This window comes from Aspergillus fijiensis (genome assembly GCF_003184825.1).
Source record: "Aspergillus fijiensis CBS 313.89 unplaced genomic scaffold BO72scaffold_20, whole genome shotgun sequence".
Taxonomy (NCBI): domain Eukaryota; kingdom Fungi; phylum Ascomycota; class Eurotiomycetes; order Eurotiales; family Aspergillaceae; genus Aspergillus; species Aspergillus fijiensis.
In genome coordinates this window covers 550,597-573,450 of record NW_024468996.1, presented here as the reverse complement: position 1 = coordinate 573,450, position 22,854 = coordinate 550,597, and the positions used below count along the sequence as shown (strand labels likewise).

Here is a 22,854-nt window from a genome sequence, read left to right as displayed (position 1 = left end):
GACATTTCGATCTGTCGTAAAACGGTTCCGTGACGAGTCATGCTTGCGGCTGGGCTTGGCTCTAAGTACGGAGTACTCCAATGGCAATGATTCTACGGGGGTTTGGACTACGGAGTATTTGCCGACAAAGAGCACTCACTCGCTTGTCCCGGTGCATTCACATACGTTACGGAGGATTGTTGTCGTTTGGGATCCATCACTCGCTAACGACTCTTTCTTTGTGAGTCTCCACGCACTGTGGGGGGAGGGGGGCCGGCGGAGGTGTCTGGCCGAGGTCGGCTTGTCGGAAAGAGTACTCCGTACTAACTAGTGACGGCTTCATAAGTTATATAAAGCGTAAAGAAAGCAAGTTTATTCGAGTGGAACTCGCTTTGGCCTTGTTTGACGCGTTCTGGGGATGGTTGTCTCGCCCTGTTGGATGCTCGAAATATCAAGTCCAATGTCTTTGAGCGCTGTATGTGCGCCAGAACAGTCCCCAGGCTTGGGATTTGAAAGGGAAGGTCATTCTGACCACCCTAAGGCTGGCCATCAGAAAAAAAAAGACAAGTATACGTATATGTAACTGCGTCAATGATGAGAGTTGAACGTCGGGCGTCGAGAACCCGCTGTGGGTCCATATCACGCGTACTGTACACGCGAGTCGCAACCGTATGCCTTCTGATGATGACATGCTCGTCCTTCATCGTGTTCACGGGTCGCTTTCAGAGCGTCTGTGCACGAGAGTCACTATGATTTTCAAGACAACCCATCTTTCACCACATGTTCTTGTCTACGAGCATGAAGCTGAATACTGGGAAACAGGTATAGAAATCCATGAAAGACTAGAGATGAAAGCAATAGTGATTGATTGCAAACTAATATGCCTCTATCAAAACTTCAATGTAGACTTTAAATTGCATTGCAAGTACTCCCAGCCCCCAATTGGCGTCCCGTCGCATCGATTCAGGCTAAGGAGAGATTTCTCAGTGCCGCAGATGATCGATGATGGTAGAAACCTTGCCGAGTAAGGAGTAACTGACAGACGGCTTGATGACGTTGTCGTCGTCGGTGCCAGAGCTGCCAGAGCTGTCTGTGCCATCTCTCTTCGCCTTGGTCATAGAGTGGATTGTGTTCAAGGCGTCACCGGCAGGGTTGACTCTCTCAGCTAGGTGCTCATTCTGTGTGAACCGAGCATTGATCGATGCAATATCGACGGCGTGATCAGTCTGGAACGCGGCTGTAAGCGAGGGATACCGCGATGACAATCACATGGCGTGGTCCTACCTGGTTGGCGTCACGTTGCAGTGCCACTGGACTGGCGTCCACGAGAGAGATGGTCCAGAAGGCATTCAGGAGCAGCAGAAGACCCAATAGAGAGGCGTTGGAGCGAAGGGATGGCATGGTGATGCTTGGTCAAACTCAAAAAAAAAAGAGGTGGCAATGTTTGAAGGTCTTGAGTGACAAGGATTCGTTGTTCTAGTAAAGGACGAGGGCACGATCTGCGTTGAGCTCAATGGATTCGAATGGTTTGACTTCATGAGTGGCAAAAGAAGCCATCATTTGCCCTTTTATAAACACCATTGCTGTCCGGAAACTGTAGATAGTTCGACTCAAGTTGAAGCTGAGTACTTCCTGAAGCGTTGACTATTACTCCTTTGAGGCAGGTGCAGCAGAGCAATGCACATACTCCTAAAATAACACCACGCTCGCTAAAGTTTCTTCAGGGCCGATCTTCCGAATGTGTGTTGACAGCCTTAGAACCGGAAAGGATGCGCATTGCTGAATAATGGTGGATGTGTATACTCGAGTATGCCCTGGCCGCATGCATGTCACATTCCTGCGGAAATTCAACTGCCGAGTGTATAGCCTCACGCGAGTCTAACTTTGTGCCGATGGCAGAAATAGGGCATAACTCTATTCATGGGGGACATAAAAGCAGATTGCGTCATAGGATTGGTAGTGCATTCCTGACAAAACTTCTTGAAGAGTTGCCCTCACGCTTTCAGAATGGCAGCCTCGCGTTCATCTATGAAAGAGCATCTGGAGGAATGTAGCTAGCACCGATCTGGTGGGGCAGTGTAGCACAAAGAGCAGATGACGTCTGTGACTGATTGTCAGTCACACCATTGGAGCAGCATGACAGTCTTTCCATTCGACTATACTCCAGCCTCCTTGTTTTAGCACATCGGCCATAGTCTGCGATCTTGTTAGCACAAGCGCCTGGCTTGGGGCTGTGTCTGAACCCAGCTACACTCACGGTCAAGTTGTTTCTTTGTTGCATCATCGTCTACTTGCGGATTCGATGAGCCAGTTGCAACATCTGAGTCTCAAGCATGGCATATGGCACAATGTACAGTATACTGCACACATCTCATTGGAGTGTATCGTTGCGGGTATGTTTTGTAGTTGGTGGGGAAGATGTTGATAAGCGATTTGGAGTAGAAGAGCTCCGTAGATAACTTAGCATAGATAGCGTAATGCGGCACGTCGGCAGATGCTCGGCGCGAAAGCCGCTTCCCCCGCAATCGCCTCAATCTCCCTTCCATCACCACAACTACCACCACCAACAACCATCTTCTTCTGCTCGCATTCCCATACACAACCACCATGGCATCCCTCCTCAAAAAACCATTGAAGCTTGCTCTCGTGCAACTAGCCTCGGGTAAGTCAATTCCACTTTCAAGATCCATAACCTACTTCCTAACTCCCACAACAACCAGGCGCCGATAAGGCCATGAACCTCGCCCACGCTCGCAGCAAAGTCCTGGAGGCCGCCAAAGCTGGCGCCTCTCTCATCGTCCTTCCGGAATGCTTCAACTCACCCTACGGCACCCAGTTCTTCCCTAAGTACGCTGAGACCCTGCTTCCATCGCCGCCCACCAAAGAACAATCCCCTTCCTACCATGCGCTCTCCGCCATCGCCGCCGAGGCCAAAGCCTACCTCGTGGGGGGCAGCATCCCGGAGCTGGAGCCCACCACCAACAAATACTACAACACCTCCCTGGTCTTCTCTCCCTCCGGAGCCCTGATCGGCACCCACCGCAAGACCCACCTCTTCGACATCGACATCCCCGGCAAGATCACTTTCAAGGAGAGCGAGGTCCTCAGTCCCGGCAACCAGCTGACCGTGGTCGACCTCCCGGACTACGGCAAGATCGGGCTCGCCATCTGCTACGACATCCGCTTCCCGGAGGCGGCCATGATCGCGGCCCGGAAGGGCGCCTTCTTGCTCGTGTACCCCGGCGCGTTCAATACGACCACCGGCCCGCTGCACTGGTCGCTGCTGGCTCGGGGCCGTGCCGTCGACAACCAGGTGTACACGGCCCTGTGCAGTCCGGCCAGGGACCTGGAGGCCTCGTACCATGCGTGGGGACACAGTCTGATCGTCGACCCCAGCGCGAAGGTGCTGGCCGAGACGGAGGAGAAGGAGGATATCATCTATGCGGATCTGGATGACGAGACCATCCAGAGTACGCGAAAGGGCATCCCTATCTACACCCAGCGGCGGTTTGACCTGTATCCGGATGTGAGTGCCGGGAGTGAGTAGAAATCTTCTCCACATTGAATGTTTTGGCGATAGCGGCGCTTGATTCTTTTTACACAGGCAGAATAGACGAGTGATGAATTCTCAGGCTGGCTTTGCTATGTTTCCTTCCTTTGTGTTGAATGTCTACTGACGGCGTATTCACAAGATTTAGCTTGCATACAGTAAGTCCCATGCTGTTGTAGATCCTTCAATGGAGCTGTACCGGGTGAATAGACCATTGTTTGGTCCATGGCCTTTCATCCTCATGGCCATGTATAAAATCTTTCCCTCTCCCCGCCCAGATCTTCTTCAGAACAACCATCTCGGACCTCGTCAAGGCAGTCTCGGCCTATGTGTCCTGATGGCAATCTATACGATGCTTCAGGCAGTCCCTGAACAAGTTCCCTGACAACTTATACAATGCTTGATGTCTCAAGATACATCAAATCCTCGCCAGTTCTATCTGCATATATGCACCAACGGCAAGCCACATAAGTTAGACACATAAGCCCTCAAAAGCCAAGCGCCTACTGCTTGAATTCCTGGATTCATTCCAGCGGGGCTCAGATAGCCCAACTTGCTATCTGATGTCGTGGACTAATCGGTTATTGGAGAGAAACCATATGTTTTCTTCATGGAACACCAAAGGACGGGGGACCCGCAAACTCCGAATGGGGTCTTCGTTGGCAGCATTACTCTTCTTGATATCTCACATGGTTATGACGAAGAGCCAACCCTATTGAAAATGCCCGCATAGATTGGAAGAGACCCGAGACTTTGCCTGTACTGGCCGGTCTTGCCACGCCGCACAGTTTTTGGTCATGTTGACTCAGCAAAGACACAGTCTCAATTCGATCCATGATGATTGCGTCCTCTGTTTCTCTCGGAACATATCTTCTTTGGTCTGCAGGATGGATTAGCCGAGGGTTGACTTCCTGGATCATAATCGAGATGATACCGATCCAGAGCTAGTCTCTCTGCCGGGCCTGGAAGGCTAGCAATGCCAGCCGACGAGACAAAGCTGCGCTATGGCTGCAAAGAGCACCCTGCCCCGTGGTGATATATCCATGCCACTCAAGAAGCTATAGGATAAGACGAAACCAATTTCACAGTGTCGGCTTGCATGAGGCACCCAATCATGGAAATCATATGGAAGAGCCGAAATTCACATTCGAATTCTATCCGCGCTCAACGAGTGGAGAAAAACAAGACTCTACCGAGAGGCGGGACAGATTGAGAGGGTGGCGGAATATAAGAACCTCGATACCGGCAAACAGAATCAACGAGCCTTCAACGTGATCCGCAGTCCGGGACCTCGGTGTAGTGAACAACTCGTTGAGGAGATGGTCGACCTCCAGGGAGGCAGCTCTACGGAATACAAAGACTGCTGAAGCCGAGATGCTTGGTAGGACTGATGGACTGTGACTCGCTGGACAAACTACGGACCACGCACACCTGTCTCCTGTCTAGATCCCTGGTATACCCTGGGAGGGACCGCGCAGGGAAACGACCATTCGACTATTAGTCACTCCATCCCGAACGTGGGAGAGAGCTTACACCATAGCACGATGGCAGAACAACATACAGAGTACAGGATTCAATAGACGGTCAGCGACGTGTACTGCAAAAAGCAGCCATCCTCGACAGACACCCCGAGAATCCAGATAGGGCTGATAAAATAGGGAAACTCTAAGACGTGATCCCTGTGATCATACAAAGAACTGTCTACAAACATGATCCTATTTAATCAATGATTTTCAGCTTGTGGTCTCAGATACTCCCAGAATATCACTCGCGGGTTCCGATCCTTCTCGGGCGAACAAAAGCAAGTTTAAGGCGCAGAGACTAATGGCTCTGATACACCACGAGAAGGCATACTATGCCTGAAGTCACCGATCGTCATCTGCCAGGGGGAGGTCTGAACAGAAACTAACTTATGTGTCTTTATATTCCTGCAAGCATCGCCCCCCCCCTTCCTTCAATACCTTATCGACGACCTCAAAAGAGGCGTTACAAGAGCAGTCAAAAGCAGACTAGCTACTACAATTGATCACGGTTTTACAGCTTCTCGGATGTGTATCCAGGAACCAACGCGAGTTGTAGCGGGCCTATCAGTGACACCACTTGAAGTGTCTGCACTTGCTTTTTACCTGGTGTACCATGTCATCGTTGATGTCCACGCTCAGCTGGAACAAAACCAAAAGGAGCTCAGGTTCCTAACTCTGGAGTTCACCGGTGGAGGCGAGCAAGTATCCAAAGCTCTTGGTCGGAGAAAGTCAGCCCAATGACGGGATCAGATCCAGCCGAGTCGACCCATTTTAGCAACAGCAACAGATGTTGTCCCTACTATTCGACACAGAACGCCGGAAACACCCTCAAATCTGTACACAGCTACCAGTGACTTATCAGGTAGATTAGCTCCTTCGCTGACTTCACGTACAAGCGAAGTCCGGGCACGGTTTGCAGTACCGCTCGACAATACAGAAAACATTCGATAAGGGGCTATCACTACCGACCTGGGAGTAGCTTACTCCTCCTTGCTTCGCAGTCCAGTCAGCTCTTCCCTGTTGCCTCGTGCTAAATCGGCAAATGGGAATCAGGTAGATAGAAATGGAGACTCGGGAATTGGAGCAAACCCCCCTCCCCTAAATTCGTCCAAAACAGGGCACGGGTCCAGGTTAGTTTGCTGGGGATCCACCCCCGCAATTTCATGTTGGTCCACATCTAGAAGATAGCAGATAAGCCGAGTCGGGCAGGGCATCCCGGTGCATGAGAATATGATATTCAGCGACTTGGCTGAATGGGGAAACAATGCGAGCTTTGGAGCAACAGAACGAAATGTTAACTGAACGACTTCGCCAACAGACTCCACATCCAATTACTCGCCCACAGGAATTTACAACCCATGCTCAATTCCCAAGCAATTTTGATATATACCTAAACCAACAACAATGGAGCACTGATCCACGACCAGACTGGCGTCTAGCAGCCAATGCAGTCGCTAGACACAATAATCCGTTCGATATGAACACACAGACTCTTTCGATGTTCTTAATCTGCCACCAACTGATTTTGACCTCAACGTTCAGCACTTACAAGACCGAGACGGGCAGCCAGAGTCGACAGACGGGCCGCCTAACGTTTGAGGACAAACGCTGTCAGAAGACGGCACTGTTGGGTGGTGTTGTGTTCTGCTTATACTTACCACTCAGCGGACCTCTTCTTCTTTCCTTGTATCTAGCCTAGCTTCTAGTTCCCTTAACAATCAATGAATCAATCAATTATCATATGAAGATAGGCTATCAGCTTCCACAACAAACAGGGGTTGATATCAGCCAGATCGAAGTAAGGCTGCTTACGGAGGTACTTTGTAGTGCTCATCTGTATATGAGATTCTTGGTGGATGGGGCCCTTCTACCAAGGTCATCTTGAAATCAAAGTGGCTGGCCATAGGAAGTTATTTGTCGATTGGAAAGGTGTATGTTACAAAATCAAAGAGGAAGGTAATTCAAACGTTCTTTCTTACCATCGCATGAACCCCGCTCGGTTCCGATCCGACAAGTCATTCCGCAGTCGACCACTTTTTAGCGCTTATGCTTTCGTTATCATGCTTGCATTAGCCCTAATTTCGACAGAAATATGACGAACTTGAGACCTATACTATACATTCCTGAGAAGTACGCAAGTGATAAGTACATGGTACGGGTGAAAGAAAGTATAGCTAGCTCTATTCAAACGTAAAAATCATCAACTTCGTCATGACTGAATGCATGCAATGCATGCATGCGTATGTGTATATAGGGACTGTACGCCTGCTTGCTTTTTTTTCCCCCTCAAACAGAGTTGGAATTATCGGCACAGCTCCACGCCCCGGACTCGGAGGAGTCGATGATGCCCACGATCGAGCTGTAGGTGCCCGCCACCATGAGAAACGTCCCCGACGCAATCACGAACCCGCTCCAGGCGACCATCAGGTACCACCGCGCGGTTCGGTCCTTGCGCCAGTTGTCGTAGAGCCACATGCAGCCCATGGGCTGGAAGCAAGTCACCGTCCCTAAAAGAGCACCGACGAGGGAGATCAGGGTGTTGAAGATCGGGATCCCGCTGGCGATGATGTAGGCCACCATGGTGACGGTGAAGGTCGAGCCTAGCCAGGTGATCCAGTGTCGGGCGGTGTTGGCGGTCAGATGCCGCGTGCCTCGGAGACAGCGGACGAAGATGTGCTTGCTGGAGAGCTGGCGTGGGGTTAGTGCGAGGGGACGACTCAACCGGATTTTGTTAGGAATTGGGGTCGGTGGTACTGACATGGGCACACAGAGTTCCAGAAACCAGCAAGCCTGGTAGAGCGATGCCGTAGGAGATTTTCTTGATCAGTACACCAGCGGAGCCCAGAGCTGGCGAGGCGACGTAGGAGCCGCAGTAATAGTAGACGACGATGCCGATGGTGATGTAGGTGATCGTTACGACACTTTGGCAGAGTAACAGGGACTTCGGGTAATGACGGGGCTCGCTCATCTCGGCGACAATGGAGAAGAAAGCCGGGGTGCCCGCGTACGCGAAGACCAGAGTGTTGATGGCGGAGATCGCGTCGGTGAAGCTGGGGCTGCCGACGATCTTGTAGTCGGATCTCCAGGCTCCTTCTTGCGGTGCGGCAGCCGGACGGTCTTGGATTCCCACGGCGATGGTGACGATCAAGACTGGGCATATCAGTTAGATGATTTCTGGGGTGTTGGTAGATTGCTTGACCCACCAGCGGTAAGAATGCATCCTACACCAACCCACGCCAACCAGGTGATCCGACCTAGCGTCCGGATGCTCGAGAGCAAGAACAAGATGATGGCAGCGACGGCGACGAAGACGGCCGTACACGCGCCATGGGTAGAGAGCGCATTGAGAGCGATAGAGGTGCTGAGCATCGCGGACCCTGAAGTAAATACGAAGAGGAGGCAAAAGGCCCAGCCGAACAGTTCGCGACCCCATCGGCCGAACAAGAGCTGGCCGACATCGTCGACGCCGTAAACGTGGCGGTGCCGTAGCTTGAACACACCCACTATGTAGTCGGACCAGGTGGTGATCCCGGCTATAGTACAGAGGAGGATAACTCCGGGGACGATCCCAACGGTGTCAAAGACCGAGGGAATTGAAAGCACTCCAAGACCCATCTGAGTCTTCATCATGAGAACCGAGGTTCCAAGCCATCCAACCTGGGATGGTGTCAGTAGGCCCCGGATTCGTGATTCGAGGGTTATACTCACATTCCTGTAGTTCGGTCCATCTTCCGATATCACACCGAAGACTGCATCATGCGCGACGGCGGTTTCATCCTCCACCTCGCCGATCGCTGGCTCGAGGTCGCTGCCGGGTTCATCTTTGGTGTTGGGTGGTGGCTTGGACATGTCGGGTGTTTTGTTTTTGGTAGAAGAGACCGCTAGATCAACAGCCGGTCTTAATTAAAAGAACGGAACAATAAGTCTGACTTCTGAAAGTTAAAAGTACAACGCGCAGAAGGATATTTTGGGAGAGAAAAAGATGAGTCGAAGTGGAATGACTCCTTAGAGCGGAGATTGGGGGAAAGGCACATCAAAGAACCTTAAACTAAGCCAGTTTCCATTTAGTAATGCCGGTCTCAACCATTGTACATATAACACTCCGACCTTAGTATACTTGGGGGTTTCCAATTAAAGATAAGCTTCATCTGATAGTGTTGGGGGTACAGACCCACCTACACGACGACTTCGGCTTGCCTCGAGACGATATACAGCTGAAGTTACTGCATGTGCATATAGTGGTAACAGTAGTACGACGCCAACTGAAGCCTTTTCTTCTTGCCATGTGAAGCTGTACTGTTGACAAACCAGCCATTGATACAATGATAAAGGCATTATCATACATACTGATGATCTTATCTGACTTTTCATAGTGGCATGCATCTCCACCGTAACAGGCAGGCTTCGACAACACTTCCCAATTCCGCCAAGATCTGCATCACCATCCTTGTATTGGATTGGATTAACAGTGCGTCTTGTGCCAGGCCTGACTGAGATACTGACAAGCAGGATATTCAAGCTCCGGAGTAGATTGGCATTGGGGGTGTGATGTCAATCAGCAACCGCAGACTTTCCGTCGCTCTTGCCATGACATGACACCCGCGCTGATGGAGGATCATCAGGCCTCATCTGGCGACGCCTCTGAAATCCTGAAGAGAGTGTAGGTATAAGGGCTCGACCGGTGAGAACGACGCACCACAGCTTGCACGAAGTACCACAGCAGGCCTTGTGCAGGCGCAACGGTAACTACAGTAGCAGACAGATGAGGTGGCCATGCGACCTCCGATCTCGGATCCATACGAGCCTAAGCCTATCGTGGCGGACTATGTTTGTCTGCCTCAGGCATCAGATGGATGCATTTAATGAATGAATGTTCTCCCAAGCACACCCGCCGGGCGGTACATCACGTGCCAGATGAAGGGCCAATCACCACCGCGGCTGGCGATAAGCGAGCCCGCACTGGAATTCCCACCAGCGAAAAACCGACCATCTCGAAATCTCCTCCATCCTTGACCGTCGACGACCACTACAGCCCACGACAGCCGACATCTCTGTCCCTATTCAGTGAGTTCTTGTCGCCAGCACCTGCGCCTCGCCATTCTTGCGTCCGTCTGTTCCGAAAACTAATCACATTTTTTTCTTCGTTTCCATCGCAGAAATGTCCAGCACCGTCAACAAGACCGGCAAGAAGACCCGCTCGGCCATCGCCGATGTGGTGTCCCGCGAGTACACCATCAACATGCACAAGAGAGTACGTTGAAACACCAACCACATTGCGATCCAACCTTTTCCGACAGGAACTCCGATTTCTCTATATCCCCCCTTCCCCTCAAGCGACATGCGAAACGGAATCCAACCGCAAATCGTTGTCGGAGGTCATGGACGGAGAACAAGAAAGAAGAAGACAACACAAACACACGATGGATGAAACCCACGAAGCGGCGCACAACTTCAAAATCTCTCCAAACTCTTGGCATCTGAAAAGAAACGAGGGCAAACGAGAACAAGAAGCAGCCCAAGGGTTTTCTATAAACCCATCATCATCATCGTTGTTGTTGTTAGGATTGTGTGGAGGAACAACCTCGGGGGTTCCATTTGCCAGAAAACCGAGTCATGGTGGTGAAAATCATCATTGGCTTGGTTTTCTGGGTCACCACACGCATCTCCAAAAAGAAGAATTAGTTTTATGAAGTCCACCTCAAGGCCGAATTTCGCTCGCAAACACTCGCTTTGCAAGATTTTCTTCCCACATCATTTTTCCCCATTCTTGCACACGAAAAAAAAGATGGCATTCGGGCGGAAGACTAATATTTCTTCTTTTTGGGTAAAATTAGATGCACGGTGTTAGCTTCAAGAAGCGTGCTCCCCGCGCTATCAAGGAGATCCGCGCCTTCGCTGAGCGTGCTATGGTGAGTCTATCCTATCCCCTGATCGCGCCCCGTACCAAAGTCCTCCATCTGAGGAATCTTGTACGGGCAACCCTCCGCGAAAGTATCACTAACCCCCCCGGGAACTCTAGGGCACCACCGACGTCCGCGTCGACCCCCAGCTCAACAAGAAGGTCTGGGAGGCCGGTATCAAGGGCGTCCCCTTCCGTCTCCGTGTCCGCATCTCCCGCAAGCGTAACGACGAGGAGGGCGCCAAGGAGAAGCTCTACTCCTACGTCCAGGCCGTCAACGTCAAGGAGGCCAAGGGTCTCCACACCGTCGTTGTTGATGATGAGTAAATCTTCAACGAACGACAGTGCTTGATATCCCCTCCAAATACAAAAAAACGGTCCTCATTGTATGAAACCAAAATTTCTTTCCTAGAATAATGAATGGGACAATATGATGTCGGGTGGTTTGCTGGAACCAATCTTCTTCTTTTGCTGCCTTCTCTTTTATATTGTAGTGTGATGGAATCGTAACTACTGTAATGATCAACCAGGCGGATCCTTCTGGCGTTGGAGTCGAAGGTGGTATCACTCGTGGTTCTTATGCCAGCTAGGTCGACAGAGAGCTTGTCTCTAGCATCTATGTCTCTGGCATAGAAGAATTGCAGGCATGTCAGAGCAAAGACTAAGTATTACGCTCTTCCCTATCTGTCGCTACATGATCCACCAGTCTTAAAGCCATATGCACAATGAATTACCATTTGTATTCCCATAAGATTCCATCCTAAGCACAAAATGCACCAGTGATAACGACAACCCCCCACCCCCAACCAAGGATGAATCCCACTGCACTGCGCTGCGTGTATCAAGTGTTAAGTGCAAAGCAAATCTGGCAAGAGTTCAAGAAATCAAAGTCTTCTTTCCTCTAATAATACAACGACAATTTCAGGGTGTCATGAAAAACCGATTTAAGGAAGCCAACCCTGAGAACAAAACCAGACCCCCTTATGAACAAGAGACAACCCATTTTCAGGAAGAAATGGAAACGACACAACACGTTCGAAGAAAAAAAAAGGATTCTTGCCTTTCAAATCCACAGAGACACTCGCTATGCTAGAATGCGCCTGTTTCTCTTCCTGGTTGGACAGACGAAGACAAGAAAAAAAAGACACAACGATCGCTATTCCCGATGATGCAGTTGCGGTCAACTCGAGAGATGCAGAACAGAAAAAAAGAACACTGTAAATACAAATATGCCTTGAATCCATGGGGAAGAAAAAACAGGAAGATATTTTCCCTCTCATCAAAGACAAGAAAGCATGGACAAGAAACGGTGAAATAGAGGGAAAGGTAGATATCAAGAAGTAGGACTCATGATCCGTGGAATGAGAACGGATCACGAAAGAAACCACAGTAAGGCGGCTGGAAGTATGTAAAACAAGAGAAACATCGCCAAGGAACCCCTGTTGAACTCACATTTTCAAAGCAGACCCTCTCTTAGGTTCGTAAGTCGCAGTGGTTAAAGAAACGTTTTTTGTTAGTGCGGAGACCAGGCATCCATCCCAATTCAGATAGACCAGAGTAGAGCCTGTGTTGCTCAAGATTCGCTTGTTACAAGGGGGGAATGCCTTGAACACTTGGGCAAAGAGAAAGAGTTTCAAAAACAAACCAGAGTACATTCGCTCGCACCTTACGCCGCCAGCCCGATCATGAAAAGTGTGTCCAAATACGTTTGTGTGGACACAATTCGTTCGTAGTGCCCCAATGCAAAACTAAGACTTAGTCTCCTCCATCGCCTTGCTGAGACGTTCTGCATCGTCTTTCGTCTTAACCCGGAGGGCCCACAAGACCGGCGGTCCTTCGGCTTGAGGTACCATAAACTGGACACTGTTGCCGGACGCTTTGTATGAGATGGCCTTAACCAGGTATGTGTTGAGAACGACGTTTCCGCTCGGGTCGGCTCTGACAAGAATACGACCGCGGGAGGTGGTCCGATGCTTCAAGACGCGGATGAATCCAACGCCCTGACTCTCCCAGGCGCCATCGGTTTTGTTGTGCTTCATTGCACGAGCTCGGTTCTCTAGAACAACATCTTCGTCTTCTTCACCGGCTCCAGTGCGGAGATCGGCCTGGGGTAGATTTTCAGCTGCATCTCCGTCGCCGGACTCTTCCGCTCCAGTGTCGGAAGCGACACCAGGTGTGGACTGGCGGCTAGTTGTAGCCGACGCAAGAACCGACGACCCTAGCACGGAGGGAGTCTGGAGGGACGGATTCCCAAAAGAAAAGCCAGTCGAAGGTTGGGTGCTACCAGATCCAGCCTTGTTCAGAGATGACGGGGCACCGAAGAGAGAAGAAAACGGCTTTGGGGGTTCAGCTGCCGCCGGGGTTGCAGATCCCGAAGCAGATGGGCTAGCTGCGAACTTAATCGGAGAGTCAGGCTTCCAAGTATTGTCACCGGACGGCTTCGAGAAAATGGATGGAGTAGCACCGCCAGGGCTGGAGCCAGCAGAACTGAAAATGCTGGATCCTGTGTTTGCGGTACCAAAAAGGTTGCTTGCCGCAGGCTTGAGTGCTGACTTCTCAGAGTCAGATGTGCCACCTTGTGTGGAAGAAACTGGCGTGTTAAGAGACGAGGAGAATTTCGAGGAGCCGAATAGTGTAGAAACAGGGTTCTTCTGTTCTTCATCGGCTTGACGCTTAGGTTCGGAGACACGGTCAAACAAGCTTCGGCCACCCGCTGCTGCATCCGTATTGCTGGCCGGCTTCGACTTCTGAAGGGCCTTCGCAAAGTCACCATCCTCGCTGCTGAGTGCAGGAGAATCTGCGGCGTTAGAGGCAAAGTCACTGGTCGATGTCTTCACCACGTCCTCCTGATCATCCCCTACGTCTGAAGCCGCTTCGGTGTTGTTGTCTTCGTCATCGACATTGTCGTCGACATTGTCGTCGGCTTCAGAGGGAGTAGCTGACAAATGTCCAAAGATGTTGCTGGACTTAGGTGCAGACTTTTCTTGGTTGTCAAAGACGGAAGCGCCAGAGTTGTTTGCAACAGCAACTTCTCCGGTCTTCTCGGGCTCAATAGCCTCGTCCTCAAAAACAAATCCTTTGCCAGGAACAAATTTAGCATGCTTCTTGCCTCGAGCGGCATGCTCCTCTTGCTTCTTGCGCTGTTGTTCGGCATCTTTGCGCTCCCACTCAGCTTCATCTTCCTCGTCGGAATCGAAGTCCTCTGCTTTGCGCTTAGCTTTCTCTTTCTCGGCATCCTTTTCGGATTGAGCCTTGAATTGAGCGAAGAAATTACCACCGGCTGGGGCACTGAACTTGGGGGGAGCGGGCAAGGAGCTTGTAGAGGTTCCATTTTCCTGGCTGCCCAGAGGCTTGAGGACAAAAGGATTCTTTGGTGCAGTTCCGCTGGATGCACTAGATGTTGTTGCCGCACTTGACATTGAGGATGAGAAGAGCGAGGTAGAGGTTGAACCTTGGGTGGTTGAACTCGAAAACGACAGCTGTGGCTTGGCTGGCTCAGTCGCCGGTGTCGCAGAGAACAACACAGGCTTGGCTGCTGGAGTGGATGGCTTCGAGGGGGTTTCCTTATGGGTGGAGTCCTGCTCAGACTCAGTAGTCTTTGATTTGGAGAATGACTGTGCGAAGATGTTGGCTGTGGTCGAATCGCCATTGACACGTTTGGGGGTGCCATTGACTTCGCCATCATCAATCGACCTTCTCTTCTTACTGTTGGGAGACGCATCCTGAGATGTCCCGAATGTCTTCCCAGCGCTGGGTGTGGCAGCTTGGGTGGGAACATCTGCATCGATGGGAGTACCGGATTTCACCTTCTTGGATACTACGCCATTGGGAGCATCTTCTGCGGCCTTGCGCTTGGTAGCAACAGGCATTCCAATGGTATCACGAACCCGCAGATAGAACTGCAGGATTGCATCAAAGTCTTTGCCAGATGGATCGGCATTGGCCACCTCGCGCTTGAAGCATTCATTCAAAGTGCGAAGACGATGAACCGATTCGACGTCAGCCTTAACGGCATTGTCCACAGCTCCTGCAACCTTGGGAGATTCCAGATCCTTAAAGTTGGAGGACTTGGACAACTGACTGCCTGTAGCTGGCGCGGTTGGCTTCTCTCCGTTGACCTTGAACAGACTTTGAGGTGCTGCGGCGGGAGTGGGGGCTGCCGGCTTTGGAGTAAAGACACTGGGAGTAGAGGGCGAGGTAGCTGCGGCAGGAGATGAGAAAAGGGCCGGAGGATTGGCTGGCTTCTCGGCTTGACTAGATTTGGATGTCTCTGTGGGTTTGGGGGAGAGTAGATTGCCAAAGGGATTTGCGGGTGCTGGCTTTTGCTCAGGCACCGACTCGCTCGAGGTCGCAGGCTTCGGCGCATTGAACAGATTACCGAAAGGATTTGATACTGCCGCCTTGGGCTTTTCCTGGTCTGAAGATGCTGTCGTCTTCGGCGTGAATAGGTTTCCGGTTGATGAGGGTTGAGAAGACCCAGTCGAAGGAGCTGGAGCTGCAGAGCTGGCGCCAGCATTCGAAAACAATGAGGGAGCTGTAGTCGCCGGCGAATTGAATTGAAATGTGGTCTTCGGTTTATCCGCAGTTTTCGGCTCCTGATCCTTCTTCTCTTCGGATGGCTTCTGTGTGCTGGAAGGTGCACCTGAGAAAAGGTTTGAAGATTGGAAAGGGTTTTTGAAGGGAGTGGCCGGACTAGCCGACGGCGCAGCGCCGAACAGGCCAGTGAACGGAGCGTTAGTAGCAGCAGGCGCTGTTGCTGGCTTTGAGGCTGTAGACGCGGCCGTGCTCTGAGTGGGAGTGGCGCCAAAGATAGGGGCGGAAGCAGGAGTTTGCTCGGTCGGCTTGGCTCCAAACAAAAACTTCGCTGGAGATTCGCTAGACGAGGTCGATGCGCCAGTGAAAGCGCCGCCAAAGAGTGGCTTGCTGTCACTCTTGGTGCTGTCGTCCTTGGAGGGAGCCGGTGAGCTAGGCGTTGAGCTTACATTGGTGCTAGGGAAAGAAGACTTCTGACTGGTGACTGATTTTGCATCTGGAGAGGTATGCATTGAGTCCGATCCTCCAAATGGACTCGACTGGCCAAAGACGGAGGGCTTGGCTGCACTGGATTGGCCAAATATGCCATTGGAAGGTGCAGAAGCGGTAGTGCTCTGACCGAAGATATTGGTTGTGGTAGGGGTTGCAGTTCCGTTTTGCGTAGAGGATCCAGCACTGTTGCTTGCAAAGAGACCTCCGGTGTTACTCTGTGCGCCCCCGGCTCCGAAGAGTGGGCCAGAGGGCAAGGGTTGCTGTTGCTGGGTTGCAGACTGGTTTCCAGCTGGCGGGGCGCTGAAAATAGAGCCTTGGAACCCTGAGAAGGCTGCTGGCTGCTGAGCCGACTGCTGAGTAGTACTCGCGCTGTTCATGCTTGCGAAAGGATTATTTGCTTGAGGGCCACCGAATGAGGATGAGAAACTGAAAGAAGACGATCCTGCACCACTTGGTGTGCTTGCACCGAAAGAGAACGGGGTCGAGCCACTTTGCGTGGACTGGCTGGGCGTCGAGTTCGCACCCGGAAAACTTTGGTTCTGTCCAAATGTAAATCCCGTAGATGGGGGTTGCGAGCTCGCCATTGGGGAGGATACTGTGTTGGGGTCAATGGGATTGAAGGCGCCACCAAACGTCGGGGCAGGTGCACCTGCGTTGCCCGCGGGTGTTTGGCGTCTAGAGCGCATTGGTCGAATTCTGAAAAGCGTGTCAGTCAAGGTTTACGTCTGTCAAAAACGTGTGAAGGACGATATGTGACGAATATGAGAGGAAGAAGGGCAGTGAAACATGAGATCAAGAGATGGAACGATGGGGGAGCAGGAGGGAAGAAAGAAAACACGCAAGGGAGGGAAAACACAAGGTTAATTCGACGTGTTACTCCGTCGCAGGGCACGTCGAGGCTGCAGGGAGAAATAAAATTCATGCATGAGAGGCTCCGCAAAGGTCGGTCTACATTCACTTACTTTCTGGCCGCCAGCTGCGCGGCAGTTGCCCGCTGTGGCTTTTCTTCCGGTGTGTTGTTCATGTTGAAATCGGCCATTCGATCATCAGAGCTGCCCCCTTGGCCACCCTGGGCGCTTCTTTTAGACATGTATTATCCGACTATTGCGACGTCTTCAGCTGCGATGTGGACAAAGCAGCGTTCAATGGAGCCTCTCCTTGAAAGGTTGGCTCTCATGCACGATTGACGGCAATCTGCGGGCGCGCGGTGTATTCTGAGACTGAAAGCTTGCTCTAATCCAGCGCCGGCTATCTTCGAGTGCGTTAAGCTCGAAAGGTTAGGAAGTACACCTGCAATCGTTCTGTGCGCGGCACTGCGGGTGGAGTGTACACGAGGGTTAAGAGTGTCGGTATGGGTGGTTAGAGATTCGGCGAACTTGGCAATGTCGGGCAATCGCGTGGTGTCTACTTCGAGCACTGTTTACAAATTCCTCGAAGGACTGACGGAGGCGGGTTGAAATAATGAGAGGGAGGAAGTCGCACGCTCGTTCTTGTTCCGTATCCGGGGTGATGAGGAGAGGAGCGCAGCGCGCGAAGACAAGCGAGGAGATAAGGCGGAGGAACCCGGCGGATGCGAAGAGACTAGAGGCAGAGCAACAGGCCTCACAGGCTGAGTATGGGGTATATCGATGAAAGGCGCCTTCGTTTCGATGTGCTCTGCCTGCGGGAGGGGATGGGGTTGTGGTTTTTTTAGCCTTTACTTTGCGGACTCGCGACTCTTGCGGGCAGGAAGGAAGACGCTGGCAGAAAAAATTACTGTCACGTGAGCACACGCAAGGCAATATCAGACCAGCATGACATAATAACAAGCAAGAGGTCACTCAGGTAGTGAATAGTTACACGTTGCGACCGTTGCTAGGCTGAAGGAGTCTAACACTATCAATGTACATAAGCTCCCCTGGTGCCTTGTAACTAAAATGAGTCTACTTAGGGATCTTCCACCAGGTTATTCATATTCCCTGAGGGAACTTGGAAAGAATTTCTTTGATCACCTTGTTCTCCCCAGTCAGTCCGTGTGTCATCCGCTCCCGGTAAGTTAACTAACTAGTTAACTAGACCATGTATTGTACTGTTACGTCCCCGTTACCCTGCAAGAGAAGCGCGGAAGAAAGGCATGTAAGATTACGGGGTCATGCACCCTCCCTGTTTCCATGGCAAGAACATGAACAATGCAGTGCAGCTGACAGCCAAGTGGCACGCCTCCTTCCTGGCCTTGGAATACTAGCAGGGAGATATGTCTCGCCTTTTATTCCTCAGATGCTTCCCCTTCATGTCTGACATGAGGAGTTATTTTACACCCTTTTTTCTGGATAATACCCACAAAAAAAATATGTTGTATATATCCAGCTCATGCACATTCTGTAGGTATGCAGTACCCCCTGCTCAATATGGTACACTGGCAAAGCCATAAGCAATCATTTTGATTACATCCATCGCACCCGACGTGCATGAGTCTTTTCCATTTCCACAAGGGGATTGCTGATTTCACTATCCCTGTCTGCCTCGGAAGTTGAGACACCATATCCAGAACATCCTCTACAGCAGAATCCCGGCCCTTCATTCGAGAAGGGATAACGGACTGTCGCGCTCGTCATGATAGTTATGCTGAGTATGCAAGTCCTTCTAAATTCTTAAGTTGGCCTATCAATCTTCTGCTGGAAGTAGCTATACAGGAAGGGCAGAGAAACGCGTGTAAGACGAAAAAGAATCGATCCAGAAAAACAAAAGGGTATCTATAGCTTGGCCTTGCTCTGGGCCTTCTTCAAAACAGGCTCCATCTTGGTCGCCTTCATGATGTTGCCCTTGATCTTGAGCTTACCACCCATGAATAAGCGCTGAGCATTGGCCTTGCCGCTAACAAGGGAGCCGAAGTCCTCATCAGAAAGCGAGAGAGTGACTGTCGCAACAAGATTAGCATCCCGACAGAGTGCGGTTGTACAGACCACGAGAAAAGCGAAATACTTACCGTCAGCTTTTTCACCCTGGGGGGCGGCCCCCTTTCCCACGACTCCCTTGTCCTTGAGATCTAGGTACCAACTCTCCTCTTTACCCTCGGAGTTTTTGAGGCTGAAGGAGACCACGGCCTTGGCCTTATCAATGGCGTCTTTGCGCTCGCCGGCGTCCGACTGCAGGGCAGCGTTGATCACATCGAATGCGGCGGAGGAGGGAAATGCGTCTGTAGAAGCGGCATTCGCGTTAGCCACAGTAAGACAGAAATATAATGTTTGTTGCTGGACCCAGAATTAAGCGTACCGTTCTTGAGACTCATGTTGGCGGTTGATAACAGAGATGGAAGTTAACTCTTCAAGGAATGCCAGAGGGTGCTGAAAGGACCGTAGAATTATCGAAGGAGGATCGGAGAGTTCAAAGAAGAACTGAGTGATGAGGATCAAAAGATGTATTAATAAAGTCCGACCCGGGGATTCAGAATTCAGGATTGCAGGATTCAGGCGAGCTACCCCGGAGTATTCGACGGACGGCGCATGTGAAATAATGGAGGCGGTCGCGGGGACCGGCGGTGGGCCGAGGCTGGACAATCCTGTGATTCTTCCGTCACCTGCACCTTCATTAACTGCGTACAGTACAAGGTACAGCAGTAGTGGTCCAGCACCAACTAACTGACTAAATGGAACCTCACTCTGACTAATCTGTTTTTCAGGCTCTGCAGATCGGGCAATGATTACTCGCAGTATTGTTTAATCCTTACAATCTGAGTCAAGTATCGATACTACAGCTTTCTTGCATAGTCGCCCGTTACGCAGTATGATGACTTTTATGTCCTTATTCTTTGTGAATGATGTCAGGTTTCGTCGGGTAGCTGCACCTGGCAGCACACCATGCTGCCTACAGTACTACTCTACTTCACACCGCAAGGTATCGAAAGAACACACTTGTCAATTAAGGCATAGCTGATCGGCAGCTGCACGCCTTCATCGCTGTCTTAAACTTTGGTCTTCGTGACTATAAGTTTGCGCCGTGATAATGATTCACCCTGAAGACCCTGAAGATATACTACTAATACTTTGTGCATACGTGCATAAAACCGATCCTTATTATCCGTTCACTGTTACTTCAGATCATTATGGTTAACAATTCAAAACTTGCTCTGATACAGTTCTAGAAGAAACTCATTTTGTGACTTGCTGACTTATGCTTCGTTCTGGTTCACAGTTCCTCTTTACAAGACATCTGGGGCCAGCCCACATTCCAAGAAGTGGACATTGTCCCCGTACAAGAATACAAAAAGGCAAGATCAAGACAACATTAAAATGGCAGACAGAAATGGTACCCAAGTGCTTTTTCCTTGCTTCATCGATGGCACACCACACCTTTTACACACTCCTTGCACAACTCTTTTTTCTCTCTCTCGGGAGTCAGCACCTTTCTCACTCGATATGTGGATGAAACAAGTCAATTTCTAGAGAACGGGGGGCTTACACAGACTCGAGCCTCGCTCGGACATCAAACAATGATGTCCTTCTTGCGGCGGACAGTGAGCTTTGTGGTCACTGGCGGAAGCTGGAATCGACCCCATCCTAGCGAGCTTGTCAGCACCCTTGAGCCTTGAATATGATATCAAAGCCCACTTACTATGGATCTTGGGGCGTGTCTGCATGGGCTGGATGTCATACTTGAGCAGCATCTCGGCCATGAGAACTTTGAAGATGTGGGCAAAGATCCAGCGTCCAGGACACTGGCGACGACCATGTCCGAAGACCACATAGGTGTCGCTGGTTGCAGTGATCAGGTTGTTGCGTCTCTCCTCGGTCGGGGTGTGGGGCGCATAGAAGCGGAAAGGGTTGTACTGATCCGGGGAGGGGTAGATGTCCTGGTCGCGGTGCAGGGCGTACTGCGGGATGCCGACCTTAGTACCGAATGACAGGTGAAGTCCGTTGCCAAGTTTAACACCGTTGGGAGCCACGACCTGGTGAATGCCAAGATGTCGGTTAGTATTGCCGGATGGAACAATGAATGGGGGTTCAGAGCAACACAGAATGAGAGAGTAACGGATGCTGACCTTTCGAGTAGGAGAGACGGCATTAATACCATTCAGCCGAAGGCTCTCCTTCACAGCACTCTCAAGCAAAACTGCCTTTTGAAGATCTTCAGCAGTCCAAGAACCATCCGAGGAGATGGACTGCATTTCCTCGCAAAGGAGACCAACCAGGTTCTCATCAGAATAGCTGAGAATATCCAGAAGGACACTGGTAGCTGAAACACCACTAGTGTGAACACCAGGGAAATTAATCATGAAAATGCGATATGCCAGCCACATGGTAGTGAGCTCCATAGGCCATTTGCTCCGCATACCGGCCTGGATGAGCAGGTCCAACAGGGATCCCTGGATTATATCAGCAAATGAAAACCAAAGACACACGATGGGCATCTTACTTTTGTCTTGAGGGTCTGCTTCAGAACGTCGGGGTCAGAAGCCTCCTTCTGGTCCTGAATCTTTTTCTCGATGATGGGTTTCAGATGAGCATGGAACACTCTCTCATAGTATCGGTTGACCAGTCCGACGAGAGGGCCAACGACCCTTTTGAAGGAGTTAGGACTTCTGTGAAGACATGCAATGGTGGGATAGGGCACACTTACGGATGGAGGAAAGCTGGAAAGGCTTTGATAACATTCGCACCGAAGACGATAGCATTGGAGCAGTGTGTCAGGGCCGCCAAAAGAGCCTTGTCATCACTGTTGCCAGGCCCAATTGCGAGCACGTTGATCATTCGGCCGGCAGTCTTTTCCATAAACGAATACAGAGGAACTTGCACCCAATTTTCGGCGTCTTCGCCCCAGAGCTCGGACAGGCAGGCACGCGCCTCCTCGGCCAGAGACGCGGCAACAGACGGGGTCTTCAGGGTCTCCGATAGATCCTTGCTGATAAGTTTGACATAAAAGTCGTACTTCTCCGCGAAGGCAAGGGGCCAACTTGTGTATGCAAGCTGAAAGAAATCTAGGATATGGGCCTTGAAACTGAACTCGGTCTCCTTGGCAAAGAGAATGGCGTTCGATTCCTTGATAGGAAGCAAGACCTCATCACCTTCGTTCACGCTCGGCATCACAAACGGTTTGTTGTTCTTGGAGTACTAAGAGGCGAAAGAACACAAGTCAGCCAAGGTATCACTCACATATGCTGGCCTTTATTTCAGGGTCATGGAGGAACCTTTTCATATCCATCCTTGATGAAAGCGATGGGGTTGACACCGACGAAGCGCTCAGTGGCTCGACCAAAGAATCCTTTCTTGCTCAGAATCCAGGGGATTCCTTCAGGAACAGGGGATCTTTCAAACAGCTTGGCGATGAGACAGGTGATGAAGATCACCACCCCCAGGCCGAGTATGGTGGAGGACTTGGTCTCAAGCAACATCGTGTTTGTTGTTGTTTTCACACGGACTTGAGGATCAACGAACGCAGAAGAGAGGATGTGGTGGAAGAAGAAGAAGACGAGTTCAAATGATCAAGAGAAGGACTGTTATATACCCCATACTCTGATATTTTCTTCCACGGTCACAATTTTCAGGATATCGGCATCTCTCAGTTCCGATATAACTTCTTTGTCTGAGCAGGGCTTATCAAAATTACTCTGAGACGTTCACTAGCCTCTATTCCTGGTATGGTTCTCTCATTGGCTCACAGACCACGAGTTTGGATATATGATTTTGATATCAAAACTACACAGCCAATGACAGTGCCTCGTCGCACCATGAGCCAGGGCTACCAGTGAAGGAAATTCACAGTTACCGGCCTGATGAGGGAATTTCCCAGCCACGTGGGGAAGTGGAGCTGAAAGCCCTATCTCTGGTGATATTCAGGTACGACTAAAATGTTGAGGGGAGATAAGGGAAGAACACGGTCACAGCAACAGGCCTGACACTTTT

The 22,854-nt window shown here is 50.8% G+C and overlaps 8 protein-coding genes across 8 annotated transcripts; 2 read left to right on the top strand and 6 right to left on the bottom strand.

The window, feature by feature from the left end:
- Positions 1 to 850: 850 nt before the first annotated feature.
- On the bottom strand, positions 851 to 1,532 carry BO72DRAFT_447713 (uncharacterized protein). The gene is made up of 2 exons (XM_040944614.1): positions 1,264 to 1,532; positions 851 to 1,205 (listed from the first exon to the last, which is right to left on the bottom strand). Exons 1-2 carry the CDS (start codon positions 1,378 to 1,380, stop codon positions 963 to 965), a joined length of 360 nt encoding a protein of 119 aa, XP_040801944.1. The 5' UTR covers positions 1,381 to 1,532; the 3' UTR covers positions 851 to 962.
- Positions 1,533 to 2,495: 963 nt separating this feature from the next.
- BO72DRAFT_99621 (carbon-nitrogen hydrolase family protein) lies at positions 2,496 to 3,621 on the top strand. The gene is made up of 2 exons (XM_040950874.1): positions 2,496 to 2,641; positions 2,700 to 3,621. Exons 1-2 carry the CDS (start codon positions 2,587 to 2,589, stop codon positions 3,524 to 3,526), a joined length of 882 nt encoding a protein of 293 aa, XP_040801943.1. The 5' UTR covers positions 2,496 to 2,586; the 3' UTR covers positions 3,527 to 3,621.
- Positions 3,622 to 7,214: 3,593 nt separating this feature from the next.
- BO72DRAFT_403334 (uncharacterized protein) lies at positions 7,215 to 9,145 on the bottom strand. The gene is made up of 4 exons (XM_040942229.1): positions 8,761 to 9,145; positions 8,256 to 8,709; positions 7,811 to 8,202; positions 7,215 to 7,740 (listed from the first exon to the last, which is right to left on the bottom strand). The coding sequence occupies exons 1-4, from the start codon at positions 8,899 to 8,901 to the stop codon at positions 7,339 to 7,341; spliced, it is 1,389 nt and encodes a 462-aa protein (XP_040801942.1). The 5' UTR covers positions 8,902 to 9,145; the 3' UTR covers positions 7,215 to 7,338.
- BO72DRAFT_99572 (uncharacterized protein) lies at positions 9,010 to 9,587 on the bottom strand. The gene is made up of 3 exons (XM_040950873.1): positions 9,556 to 9,587; positions 9,160 to 9,485; positions 9,010 to 9,094 (listed from the first exon to the last, which is right to left on the bottom strand). The coding sequence occupies exon 2, from the start codon at positions 9,433 to 9,435 to the stop codon at positions 9,184 to 9,186; it is 252 nt and encodes an 83-aa protein (XP_040801941.1). The 5' UTR covers positions 9,436 to 9,485; positions 9,556 to 9,587; the 3' UTR covers positions 9,010 to 9,094; positions 9,160 to 9,183.
- Positions 9,588 to 10,210: 623 nt separating this feature from the next.
- Positions 10,211 to 11,278, top strand: BO72DRAFT_376624 (60S ribosomal protein eL31; the record flags this gene model as incomplete). The annotated part of the gene is made up of 3 exons (XM_040941222.1): positions 10,211 to 10,303; positions 10,887 to 10,961; positions 11,072 to 11,278. The coding sequence occupies 3 exons, from the start codon at positions 10,211 to 10,213 to the stop codon at positions 11,276 to 11,278; spliced, it is 375 nt and encodes a 124-aa protein (XP_040801940.1).
- Positions 11,279 to 12,465: 1,187 nt separating this feature from the next.
- BO72DRAFT_99545 (RanBP1 domain protein) lies at positions 12,466 to 17,251 on the bottom strand. The gene is made up of 2 exons (XM_040950872.1): positions 16,939 to 17,251; positions 12,466 to 16,672 (listed from the first exon to the last, which is right to left on the bottom strand). Exons 1-2 carry the CDS (start codon positions 17,064 to 17,066, stop codon positions 12,700 to 12,702), a joined length of 4,101 nt encoding a protein of 1,366 aa, XP_040801939.1. The 5' UTR covers positions 17,067 to 17,251; the 3' UTR covers positions 12,466 to 12,699.
- Positions 17,252 to 18,570: 1,319 nt separating this feature from the next.
- On the bottom strand, positions 18,571 to 19,543 carry BO72DRAFT_447707 (SCP2 sterol-binding domain-containing protein). Its single transcript, XM_040944613.1, has 3 exons — positions 19,229 to 19,543; positions 18,942 to 19,151; positions 18,571 to 18,872 (listed from the first exon to the last, which is right to left on the bottom strand). Exons 1-3 carry the CDS (start codon positions 19,242 to 19,244, stop codon positions 18,709 to 18,711), a joined length of 390 nt encoding a protein of 129 aa, XP_040801938.1. The 5' UTR covers positions 19,245 to 19,543; the 3' UTR covers positions 18,571 to 18,708.
- Positions 19,544 to 20,437: 894 nt separating this feature from the next.
- On the bottom strand, positions 20,438 to 22,343 carry BO72DRAFT_376718 (cytochrome P450; the record flags this gene model as incomplete). The annotated part of the gene is made up of 6 exons (XM_040941225.1): positions 20,438 to 20,511; positions 20,567 to 20,900; positions 20,994 to 21,317; positions 21,368 to 21,512; positions 21,572 to 22,062; positions 22,140 to 22,343. The coding sequence occupies 6 exons, from the start codon at positions 22,341 to 22,343 to the stop codon at positions 20,438 to 20,440; spliced, it is 1,572 nt and encodes a 523-aa protein (XP_040801937.1).
- Between the last annotated feature and the right edge of the window lie 511 nt (positions 22,344 to 22,854).

What these genes read in the sequence shown, in the direction of transcription:
- BO72DRAFT_447713 (XM_040944614.1), bottom strand. Translation starts at nt 1,380, where the DNA reads ATGCCATCCCTTCGCTCCAACGCCTCTCTATTGGGTCTTCTGCTGCTC. An exon ending in TGCAACGTGACGCCAACCAG is followed by an intron (nt 1,206 to 1,263) that starts GTAGGACCACGC and finishes GCCGCGTTCCAG; the next exon opens with ACTGATCACGCCGTCGATAT.
- BO72DRAFT_99621 (XM_040950874.1), top strand. Translation starts at nt 2,587, where the DNA reads ATGGCATCCCTCCTCAAAAAACCATTGAAGCTTGCTCTCGTGCAACTA. An exon ending in TCTCGTGCAACTAGCCTCGG is followed by an intron (nt 2,642 to 2,699) that starts GTAAGTCAATTC and finishes CACAACAACCAG; the next exon opens with GCGCCGATAAGGCCATGAAC.
- BO72DRAFT_403334 (XM_040942229.1), bottom strand. Translation starts at nt 8,901, where the DNA reads ATGTCCAAGCCACCACCCAACACCAAAGATGAACCCGGCAGCGACCTC. An exon ending in ATGGACCGAACTACAGGAAT is followed by an intron (nt 8,710 to 8,760) that starts GTGAGTATAACC and finishes ACACCATCCCAG; the next exon opens with GTTGGATGGCTTGGAACCTC. An exon ending in AGGATGCATTCTTACCGCTG is followed by an intron (nt 8,203 to 8,255) that starts GTGGGTCAAGCA and finishes TGATATGCCCAG; the next exon opens with TCTTGATCGTCACCATCGCC.
- BO72DRAFT_99572 (XM_040950873.1), bottom strand. Translation starts at nt 9,435, where the DNA reads ATGCATGCCACTATGAAAAGTCAGATAAGATCATCAGTATGTATGATA.
- BO72DRAFT_99545 (XM_040950872.1), bottom strand. Translation starts at nt 17,066, where the DNA reads ATGTCTAAAAGAAGCGCCCAGGGTGGCCAAGGGGGCAGCTCTGATGAT. An exon ending in GCGCAGCTGGCGGCCAGAAA is followed by an intron (nt 16,673 to 16,938) that starts GTAAGTGAATGT and finishes CACGCTTTTCAG; the next exon opens with AATTCGACCAATGCGCTCTA.
- BO72DRAFT_447707 (XM_040944613.1), bottom strand. An exon ending in CCAGGGTGAAAAAGCTGACG is followed by an intron (nt 18,873 to 18,941) that starts GTAAGTATTTCG and finishes TTGTTGCGACAG; the next exon opens with TCACTCTCTCGCTTTCTGAT.